Raw genomic sequence first — 11,663 nt, 5'->3', positions numbered from 1 at the left:
ATCCATATCGGACTATGAGGAGGCAGTAACATTTTAAGAGGTGGGAAGGGGGCACCTGGAGTCATTTGTGTATTTATTGTATGTCTGGTGTGTGTATGAGCACGTGTCTTCATGTGGGTACCAGTGATGTGGAGATTGATGTTGGGTGCCTTCTGTACCTTATGTACTGAGACAGGGTCTATCACTTGAACCCAGAGCTTGCCTGATGACTAAACTAGTCTAGTTAGTTTGCTCTGGAGATCTCGTCTCTACCTTCTGAGTGCTGAGACTAAAGGCTGCCACACTTGCCCCGCATTTGGGTGGGGTTACATATCCGTGCTCCAGTTCTCACGTTTGCACTACAGGTGCCTCAGCTGATGAGCCTCACCCTCTGCAGTGCCCTCTGTTTTAAGATGTGTGTTGAGGTCCTAGAGAGATGGCCATTGGGTGAGAGCAGTCGTTGCTCTTGCAGAGAATTTGGGTTTAGTTCCCAAATACCCACATGGTGGCTGGTAATCCTCTATAGGTCCAATTTCAGAGGAACTGAAACCCTCTTAACCTCTGTGGGCATCAGGTGAGCACATATGCACAGACATATATGCAGATAAAACACAAAATAGTATAAAAATAATAAAAGGTGTCTTGAGAGTATCATTAATCTCTCTAGATAAGCATTGGTGTGAGTCCAGCACAGTAGTAATCATGAGGTCTTTTTTTAAAATTATCTGACCGCAAAGAAATTATAATAGTGGTTCTCAATCTATAGTTTGCAACCCCCTTGTGGGTTTAAATGACCCTTTCTTAGGGGTCTTCTAAGACTAGGAAAACATTCACATGATTCATAACAGTAGCAAAATTATAGCTAAGTAGCAACAAAAATAATTAGGAAGCCACAAAAAAAATTTAATTCAGCCACTGAATTAAAAGGTTTTTCCCCCACTCTGTGTGTGTGTGTGTAAATTTGATATTGAAAAGACAGATTTCTGTTAGCTGCTATAAATAAATTTGTTCAACCTCTGATGTCCAATATTAAACAACACAACAGAGGATGCTGAGTGGTGGTTGCACAGGCCTTTGATTTCAGCACTTGAGAAGCAGAGGTAGGTGGATCTGAGTTCAATGCCAGCCTGGTCTGCAGAGTTCCAGGACAAGGGCTACGTAGAGGAAACCCTGGCTCTCAAAACAAGAAACCCAGAAGAATGTCAACATTTATAAACAAGGAAAGAGGAAAGTAAAGGTATATAAATTTAAGACTCGGAAAGTGCAGATAGTGCAGCAGAAACATTAGAGTCAGCTATATCCTGCCTCCCTTAAATGGAAAGCTGCCTACAACTCCATTCCCTTTGTTGACAAGACTGAACAAAATAATTCTTTTCATTGACTTTGACACTAATCTGTTCCCTTTTTGTCTTAGTTCAGAAACTCATTCTTTGATGTAGGAACTCATTGTAAACATTCTTAAATCATTTTAGGTTTGTGGATTTGAGTTTCTTTTTATCTTGTGTATTACAATGTTCCCAGTGTTCATAGCTTCTCCCAACATTAGGTTCAGTTTGTATCTGGAAGGCTTATCTTAAATTCCTTACCATAAATTTTGCTTTGCAAAGTTAATAGCCAACATGAATTACATATATTGGGGGACAGGAAGTAGAAGGGAAGAGTGAGGAGGACTTTTATAATGGAGCACTGGACTCTTTAAGGAATTTTTGTTTTCAGTTGATTATCATAGATGGAAATTACTGACTCTTGGTACTTAAGCTCACCCACTTTCCTGTCAGTGTTTGCATGCTTTTCAACTCCTCGGTCCTAACTTGTCTCACTGTAAAGAAGAATAAAAACTGATGCTCAGTGGGAGGGTTGTTACTTTTCTTGTATTAGGATTTTAATTTTCTGGCACCCGGTCCAATGGCCCTTAGTTATGGTTCTTGTCTGTGACACAATACTTTCCTCTGTGGCCTTTGGAACTGTCTTTTGTTTCACGGTGATTTTATTTGCCTTTTGGTGAGTTTTTACTTCCCAAATTTGTGTGTCATCCTCTTGTAGGGGCCATGCTAATGCTCTCTGGATCACTTGGGTTTTAGTTTAAAATGTGCTGCCAAAAGGAGCATGTTTGATAAGTTTCTGAGTGGTTATTGGACTGAATGCCCAAGTAGGTCATTATTAAAAATTTTTTTAAATTTCGTTTCTAAGATTTATTCATTATATATGAGCACACTGTAGCTGTCTTCAGACACACCAGAAGAGGGCATCGGATCCCATTACAGATGGTTGTGAGCCACCATGTGGTTGCTGGGATTTGAACACAGGACCTCTGGAAGTGCAGTCAGTGCTCTTAACCACTGAGCCATCTCTCCAGCCCATTAAAATTTTTTATAAGTTTTTTAGTATATTTAAATTTTTCCTTTTACTTTTCTTAATTATGAACCTAAAATTTGGTTTTTGCTGTTTTTCAATCCCTTACTATACTTGCTAGTCCACCGATGTTTAGAATATGAGGTGCTGCCTTACTTCAGAGAACTGTTTCCTATTTGTGCCTTCAGCCCTTAAATGAACAAGCTTCTTATTTGAGGGCCAAAGTAATCAGTTATTTGAAGGTTCCAGTTACAAGGTACTTCTTAAGAAGGCATGCTGTTGTATGTGCCTTCTCCGTCCTCCAAATGCAAACGGAAGGTTTGGAAGTGTTGAGTTTGTGTATGAGTCTGGTATCTCCTACCTATCTTCTTGTAGATTGTGAATGTCATATTTCTTTGGAATTTCTTAGTTATTTACTGTTTGAAGGGAAAAGGTGGAGAGGAAGGGAAATGGAAGACGGGAGCATTGGAGGAGCAAGGAGGCTAGGGACAGCATTTCAGTCTAAACCTTCACACTTGCTGATGGTGCCTATCTTTTGCTGGGCTCCTATCTGGCACCCGTTTACCTACATCACCATAAACTTATTTCTGGGGAAGGATGAGGAACCGGCTGGCTATACTGGATGGTAGAGAAGACTCTAGTATGTTATTAACGAAATCTTTTAAGTAATGTTTTTAATTCTGCCCCTCATCTAGACTCCTGAAGTTCCAAAGCACAAATTTCTGGAATTTGTGCTTGATAAACCCTGGCAGAAGTTTTAGGTTTTGCTGGAGGCATTTACAGGGGTTATTTGTGTGTAAATAAGTTGTCTGTGCCTCAGGTGCAAAATACATCTTCCGTTTAGAACTAAATTAGCTTGTAATGTATTTGGAATAGCACTGGCTACAGCGCTATTTTTTTTTATATTTATTTATTTATTTATTTATTTATTTTTAGTATATTTAAAGCACCGAATGAGATATTGCTCCTGTCTTAAGATTTTGGTAGTGTATGTGATCTGAGTTACTTCAATCCTTAAAGCAGTGCTTGGGACAAGGAGCAGGATACAAGAAAAACACAATTGAAGTCTAATATTTACAATTAGTTTTGCTTTCTCAAACTTTTCTTTTCTGGGTAACTTTGGACACTCGGCAAAATATCCACAGACCCAGAAGCTATGGATATTAGCTGCTATGGATAGGGCAGTTCTATGCCCTATTCAGAAGGACAGCACATTTAAAGGTTCCTTCTATGTAAAGGCCTGGATGATGCAACTAAAAATGCTTCCGAGTGGCGTTTGGAACCTGATGGCTCTCGACTTTTATTTTGCTAAAAATACCCAAACCTGAGACACAAATATGTTTTAGCATCTAGGACTCAGTGCAATTGAGACCCAGCCCTAGACCCGCCCCTGCTGGCTGGGAGCTTAGGTTTCCGTCGTTCTGGTAGCAGAAGCCGGTTGCCCTCAACAAATATGGTCGCTGCGGTGCCGCCTGGGACTCAAGCTCACCGGGCCGGAACCACGTAATGCCGGAGGCGGGACTCAGCCGGCGGAGTGCCTCTCAGCAGAACAAGGTGAGGGCTGGCTGCTGAACTGTCCCTGCATACTGCCTCTGTGTTCCCTCGCCATGTGCGCGTGGGGTCTGGCGCTGCTGGTGAGGATCCGGGGACTGAGGGAGTGAGTGGGGAATAGAGGGAGGCGGAGAGGGAGGGCATGGGCCGGGTGTCGGGGCAGGAAGGGTCAGGTCTGTGTCTTCCCTACTCTGGCCTCCAAACACTAGGCCAGCTGGAGCCTATTTGATCAGGACTTGTTGGATCAGGCCCAGCTATGCAGGTGGACAGACCGGGATGGGAACCATACTCAACGGAGAAGCACTTCGCCCCTGGCTCTTGCACCTTGTCATAGTCCAGCAACCAGGCTAGCCATCTGCTCTGTTCTTCTGAGTCTTTACAGCTTTTCCTTCAGAATGGGAACAGGAGGCCAGTTGGTTGTCCCCTTTGTTCTGTAAAAACATTGCTAAATTGACATCACATGCAGAAATCAGACAGTCTTGATTGCTTGACATCTAAACTCTGGAAATCAAGAGGCAACTCCTTAAAAGATTGTCAGTCCGGGCACGGTAGTGCACACTATTAATCCCAGTATTTGGGAGGCAGAAGAAGGTGGATTTCTGTGAGCTCAAGGCCAAGCTGGTCTACATAGTAAGTTCCAGGACAGCCAGGGTTATATGGAGAAACACTGTCTCAAAACAAAAACAAACAAGCCCCCCCCCCCCCCAAAAAAAAAACCCCAAGCAAGAAAACAAAAACCATCTACTGAAGGAGTGAGAGATCCTAGTATGGCTAGTTTAGGAGAGATTCTTGTTTGGACAGTTTGTGGATTTTTAATGTTAAGCTGTTGTTTTTACATTTAAAATCAGTTCTTTGAGAACTTCATATCATGTGTTTGGTTCATAGTCACCGTGGATGCCCCAACTAGTCCCATATCCACCCCTCCTTCAAGACTGCTTTGTACTACCCAGATAGTCTCAGATGTGTGGTCTTCCACTGAAGAGTGGGAGACATAATAGAGGCTACACTCCTAGAGAAAACTGTCTTTTTCCTCCCCCAGCAGCTCAGAATTGTCAATAGTTGCCTGGGGGATTGTGGGTCCAGTTCCCCTTTCCATGCTGACTTGGGCTTGCACAGGTTTGGTGCATGCTGTGTCCAGAAGAGGTCTCATTGTAGTCTACCTCCACCTTTCTTTACACGATGATCCCCGAGCCTTTTGAGAGTAACATATGTGTGTTACATATGTCCCTTTTGGGACTAAGAGTTATTTGTAGTCTTTTAGTCTCTGCACCTAGGCCAGTTGTGGGTATTAATAACTGTGTTAATAACCATCTACTGTAATAGAAACCTCTCCGATGAGGGTTGAGAAATACATTCATCCATGGGTATAGTAATAGGTCAATTTTACACTGTCTGTCTAGCAGCAGAAAGTGGTAAGCTTTCCCCTAGGGCCTATGACTTCCCTAACATAGGTTCTTAGCCTAATAACGATGCCAAGTATGGGTTTCATCCTGTGGAGTGTCACTTAAATCCAAATGTTGTGTTTATAAAAAGATAAAGGAGGAGGGATATGTTTGGTGGATGTGTAGTCAGGTATGGGGGAAGGAGTTGCCTCCGTGAGCCCATGCTGAGGCATCCCTTCCTCCTGAGGGTATAGTATAGGAGGAGCTGGCTGGCATGAGCACATGGAAAGAGGGGGACAAGAGGACAGAGGGAGAGCAGGAAGGCAAGAGCAAAAGTGAGTGGAAGGGGCGAGCAGCCCCTTTTATAGTGAGTCAGGCATACTTGGCCGTTGCCAGGTAACTGGAGTGGAGCTTAGACAAAATGCTAGCACCAACCATAAAGCAGCCTGTTTCTCCCATATTTATGCTGCTCGTGTACTGATGGGCATGTTTTGCCAGGCCAGTCATAATTGGAACTCCAAGGATTCATAGCTAGATATTATTGAAGATTGCTTTTCTTCTCTGTTAGCCTGCACAATACCTTGTAGAACTATGAGAATTAGCTAGTAGGGATGAAGCTTCTAGGTCTGTACGAGCTCTGTTTCTCCATGTTTCGCCTATTACTCAAATTGCAATGGGGTCTTAATCATCAAGTTCTAGATGGATTGGCAATACCCCGTTATGTTTGGATATCTATGGAGCCTCACTGCCCAGCAGCTCCAAAAGATAACTCATTTCTATGACACTGGGAATTTTATTTGTTAGCCTCATATCTAGCAGGGACATTGTTTTGCTCTGTTATAAGGTAGTTCCATTTTAATTCTTGGGGTGTGTGTGTGTGTGTGTGTGTGTGTGTGTGTGTGTTGAGAGGTCCTTTGTGTTACTTTTCCTTCCTACACTTCCTCCTCTACCATACTCTTCACACTCACCCCAGTTTAACCATTCCTGTTCTATTTTCCATTTAATCCTTTTCATCAGTGTGTTCTCTTTCTTCCCTTAAAAACCCCTCTCTGTGGCCCCTTAATAATGTTCTGATCTCTATGGATATGTTTTCAGTTCTTTATACATTCTAGACACTAACTCTCTGTCAGGTGTATAGATGGTAGATGTTTTTCCTAGTCTGTGGGTTGCCTCTTTACTCAAGTAATGGCATTTTTTGCTGTCTAGAAACTTTTCTAGTTTCAGGTTTCACTTATTGATTGTTGTTCTTAACCTCAGTGCTGTAAAGATCTTGTTCAGAAAGTCCTTTTCTATGACAATGACTTCTCATATGTTTTATACTTTTTTCACCTCTATCAGAGTTAGGCTATCAGGTCTTAGGTTGAGGTCCTTGATCCACTTGGAGTTATGTGTAAGGTGAGAAATGAGGATCCGGTTTCTTTCTCCTACATTAGCTGTTCAATTTGACTAGCACCGTTTGGTGAAGCTGCTTTATTTTCTCCAGTGTGTATTGTTGACTTCTTTGTCAAAAATCAAATGGCTTGAGTTCATTTATGGGTCTTTATTTTTCATTGATCAATGAGGTTTTTGTTGTTGTTTATTTTATTTTGTTTTAAATAATACTACGATGTTGTTGTTACTATAGGTCTTGTCCTAGTTAGGGTTTTACTGCTATGAATAGGTACCATGACCAAAGCAACTCTTATAAGGACAACATTTAATTGGGGCTGCTTACAGGTTCAGAGGTTCAGTCCATTATCAAGGCAGGAAAATGGCAGCATCCAGGCAGGCACAGTGCAGGAAGAGCTGAGATTTCTGTATTTTCATCTGCAGGCTGCTAGCAGAATACTGGCTTCCAGGCAGCTAGAATGAGAGTCTTATAACCCATACCCATAGTGAAACATCTATGTTCAACAGGCCATACCTTCTAATCGTGCCACTCCCTGGGCCAAGCATATACAAACCGTCACAGGTCTTTAGTATAACTTATTGAAATCTGAGATGTTACCTTCAGCCATTCTTTGTTGTTCAGGATTGTTTTTCTATCCTGGGTTTTTTGCAGTTCCATATGAAATTTAAGATTGTTTTATCAACTTCTGTAAAGAATTGTTTTGGCAAGCTGATGGGGAGTGTGATGAATATAGGTAGTTTGCTATTGGTAGGATAGTCGTTTTCACAATAGTAATCCCACCAACCCTTGATGGTCTTTCCAACTTCTGGTATCTCCAATATCTTTTTTCATTGTTGAAACTTTTGTTTTGTTTATTTAATTGAAAATTTTTCTCATACAGTTTATTTTCATCACAGTCTTTCCCCTCGCAGACATGCCCTCCCTTCACTCCTATCTAACTTCATGGTCTTGCCTTGGAGTTCGAATGTTATACAAAGTGTCACTCCATTGAAGAAGATGGATATTCCCTCCCCCAGCAGAAATGAATTGCAAATAGCTTCTTGCTAAGGGGTGGAACTTTGTCCCCATTTCCCCTTCTCCATGTCAGGGTTTTTTTTTTTTCCTGGTTTGATTTTATGTACGTCTTGTGCATGTTGTCACAGTCTGTGTACTGATAAGGGATAGGATTAGAGATACAGTCAACCTTCTGTGGGAGGTGATCAGTATTTTTCCTCAGGCAGTAAGTACTGGTGGAATTGGTGACATGAGTCTTGGATCCCTGCCCCGAGAGGGGTCCAGAAGACAGGAATTCATGATCGTTAGATGAGTCTCGGGAGTAGGTAGAGTTTTTTTGTTTTGTTTTGTTTTTTAAGATTTATTTATTTTATGCATATAAGTACACTGCAGCTGTCTTCAGACACACCAGATGAGGGCATCAGATCCCATTATATATGGTTGTGAGCCACCATGTGGTTGCTGGGAATATGAACTCAGGACCTCTGGAAGAGCAGTCAGTACTCTTAACCGCTGAGCCATCTCTCCAGCCCAGGAGTAGGTAGAGTTATTAGTTTGGGTCTAATGCCCCTCTCTAGAGAGAGGTGGTCATGTTTTGGGGATGGGTGTAGTTGGCACATGAGTCTGGTGTCTGCCTTGAGGAGAGACCAGGTGTGTACATTAGCGAGGTGTAGAGCTGGCTAGGGTGGGCAGAGTTGAGCTAGTAGGGGAAGTGTAGCCAATCCATGGAGTGATGGAAGTGAGTGCTTTCAGGGGGAATGGATGGGGTTAGTGGCAGGAGTTGCTGGCTCCCTACGTGGAAGAGGTATATGGGTCAAGGTGCTGGAAGGCTGGCAGGACACTTGCTCCTTAGGCAAGTTGCAGGAGTGGATGGAGTCGTTGGTGTGGGTCCTTGGGTAGGGGGTCACTTGTGGTTGGAGGTCCCATCTGATGCCTGCCTGCTGAAGAGACCAGAGGTAGGCAGTAGTGTGAGTGGAGTTGGCTGCAGTGGGTGGAATTGAGTTGGGGATGGGGACTTTTGGCAGGGATGGATGTTGGGGCTCCCCAGTTGAAGGAGTGTATGAGCAGCTATTTTAAACTTTTAATCTTGATGTTTGGAATCTTAAAATTTTCAGTAGTTGAATAGTAAGACTAACTATTGATAGAGGTACAAAACACATTGCCAAACTCCTGTTTTGTTTCATTTTGTTTATTTCCTGACACAGGACATGGTGTGTATGCCATAGTCTAAAGAAGTGAACGTCTAAACAATCCAGCACACTTCAGAAAGAGCTCAAACGTACAGCTTTGTTTATCTGTCAAAAGGAAAGAGGCTCTCCCCAAATCCCATACACTGAAGCCCAGGTTCATATTCTCAATCTTCATAAACATTGTTGCTAGACTGGACTTTCTAATCATCCTAACAGTAGCAGACATTGAACTTTGCCTCATTTTTTATGAAAGGAATAATGCTGTCAGCATGTCTGCACACTCCATGCTCTCTGAAAGAATTGCCATGGCCAAGGAACTGATCAAAAGAGCAGAATCACTTTCTCGGTCAAGAAAAAATGGCATAGAAGGCGGTGCAAAGCTGTGCAGCAAACTGAAGGCAGAACTAAAATTCTTACAGAAAATAGAGGCTGGGAAGGTAGCTATTAAAGAATCTCATTTACAAAGCACAAATCTAACACACTTGAAAGCCATTGTGGAATCTGCAGAGAACCTGGAAGAAGTTGTTAGTGTTCTTCGTGTTTTCGGCTACACAGATACCTTGGGAGAAAAGCAGACTCTTGTGGTGGATGTCGTAGCAAATGGAGGTCATACTTGGGTCAAAGCCATTGGTCGAAAGGCTGAAGCACTGCATAACATCTGGCTGGGCAGGGGCCAGTACGGCGACAAAAGCATCATTGAACAGGCTGAAGACTTCCTCCAGGCCAGTCGACAGCAACCAGTGCAGTACAGTAACCCTCACATTGTCTTTGCATTTTACAACAGTGTCTCCAGCCCCATGGCAGACAAGCTGAAAGATATGGGCATATCTGTCAGAGGAGACATTGTAGCGGTCAACTCTCTGTTAAATCACCCTGAAGAGTTCCAGCTGAGCGAGAGTGAGTCAGATGATGAGGGCCAAGAACTGCAAGTGACAAGAGTAGACCGAGACAATGTACTGGCACATGTTGCCTTTCCAACAGAGATCAAGGTTGATGTGTGCAAAAGAGTAAATCTGGACATTACCACTTTAATCACATACGTCTCTGCCATGAGTTACGGAGGCTGCCACTTTGTCTTCAAAGAAAAAGTACTCACAGAGCAAGCAGAGCAAGAGAGGAAAGAACGGGTTCTACCTCAGCTGGAAGCATTTATGAAGGACAAGGAGTTGTTTGCCTGTGAATCTGCTGTCAAGGATTTTCAGTCTATTCTCGATACCCTAGGGGGACCGGGGGAGAGAGAGAGGGCCTCTGTACTAATTAAACGAATCAGCGTGGTGCCAGACCAGCCTTCTGAGCGTGCCTTGAGACTAGTGGCGAGTTCCAAAATTAATAGCCGTTCCTTAACAATTTTTGGGACAGGAGATACCCTGAAAGCCATCACAATGACTGCCAATAGTGGTTTTGTCAGAGCTGCCAACAACCAGGGTGTTAAATTCAGTGTGTTCATTCATCAGCCTAGAGCACTTACTGAGAGTAAAGAGGCCTTAGCGGTGCCCTTACCAAAAGACCGCACCGATGATAGTGCACACTAATGCTATCCTTTAAGTGTTGTCATGGAAATACATTATTTATATACCAAAGGCTGGCCTTCCCATCTATATTGGAAGAAGAAAGTTTATAGTAAACATAATATTTAGAACTGTTTAAGAGTTTTTTCTGTGTTTCATCTATTTAAGATCTATAAATTAGAAAAAAAAAAAAACCCAAGAGACAGTCTTATTTATCTCTGCATTACATCGCAGACTACGTTGTAGCAGGTAAGAACAGAAGTACATCTGCGCAAGGCTTTTAGCTATCTTGTGATGCATTTGTTTGCCTCAGTAGGGCTGCATCCTCCACTACAGGTAATCACATTTTATGGAATATGGCTACATGATTCTTGAATTCATTAAATACCTGGAGAAAACTCTGAGGCCTGTTTTTATTGTCTTATATTTGTCAGTCGATTAAAGGTGGGAGATAATAGTTATTCTGTACACTGCTTGTTATTAGTGGAAAGAAAATCCTAAGAAAATTAAAACTAAAGCTAATGCTATTAAAAATTTTAGAAATTAAACTAAAACTAAAATTCTTACAGAAAATAGAGAATATTTTTAAATTTCAAAATTTTAAAAACAATAGACACAATCTGGTGGGTATGTTTGTAGAGTTTAGAATGCATATGGAATGAAAGTGAACTTTGATCAGTTGAGTCTCATTTATTTATTGAGATCCCACTTGTCTTAGCTGGGATTACAATTGCAGCAAGTTGGAGAGGGAAGGAGGGTCTCTTTGTCTTACATATCCTGAGTCACAGTTGATTGAGGGAAGCCAGGGTAGGAACTCAAGTTGAGTGGGACCTGGAGTCAGGAGTTGATGCAGAAGCCATGACTAGCCAGCACACCACTGTAAAAACAAAATAGTGTTCCTAAGCTCAGCCTACAACTCTGAAGGTATACATTAATATGAACAAGTTGAAAATGTATTTTTTAAGACTCAGATTTTATTGTTTAAGTCCAACAACCCATTATTACAAGCATTTGAATTATTAAAAAAACTACCTTTCCTAGTCTGTTAGCCTCTAGCAAGTGATAATTGCATCACTCATGAATTGAAGATGGAGATAGTGAATGAGAGAGAGCTACATGCAACTAAAGGTAAGGTCTACGACTACAGTGCACTCCGTACTTTATCATTTGCAGGAAAACAAATTCACAAAGTGAGTATATATTTTCCTAAAAACTGAGAATTTGAGAGTAGCATCGTTTTTCCTAAGGAGTTAGTATTGGGATTTGGGTATTAGCAGCCGATACTGTGCCAGCTTTGCTTGAGTTACAAGAAGGGAAA

At 42.0% G+C, this 11,663-nt stretch overlaps 1 protein-coding gene across 2 annotated transcripts; it reads left to right on the top strand.

Moving 5' to 3' along the window:
- Window positions 1-3,776: 3,776 nt before the first annotated feature.
- C8H7orf25 (chromosome 8 C7orf25 homolog) lies at window positions 3,777-10,746 on the top strand. 2 transcript variants are annotated; one of them, XM_034511119.2, is made up of 2 exons: window positions 3,777-3,885; window positions 8,853-10,746. In XM_034511119.2, exon 2 carries the CDS (start codon window positions 9,107-9,109, stop codon window positions 10,367-10,369), a length of 1,263 nt encoding a protein of 420 aa, XP_034367010.1. In that variant the 5' UTR covers window positions 3,777-3,885; window positions 8,853-9,106; the 3' UTR covers window positions 10,370-10,746. The 2 variants fall into 2 exon arrangements, with proteins under 2 accessions (XP_034367010.1, XP_034367009.1); XM_034511118.2 differs by having other exon boundaries at window positions 3,841-3,965.
- The last annotated feature ends 917 nt before the right edge of the window (window positions 10,747-11,663 follow it).

The sequence above is a fragment of the Arvicanthis niloticus genome, chromosome 8 (genome assembly GCF_011762505.2).
Source record: "Arvicanthis niloticus isolate mArvNil1 chromosome 8, mArvNil1.pat.X, whole genome shotgun sequence".
NCBI lineage: Eukaryota > Metazoa > Chordata > Mammalia > Rodentia > Muridae > Arvicanthis > Arvicanthis niloticus.
This window is presented reverse-complemented; position numbering and strand designations above follow the sequence as displayed.

What these genes read in the sequence shown, in the direction of transcription:
- C8H7orf25 (XM_034511119.2), top strand. Translation starts at nt 9,107, where the DNA reads ATGTCTGCACACTCCATGCTCTCTGAAAGAATTGCCATGGCCAAGGAA.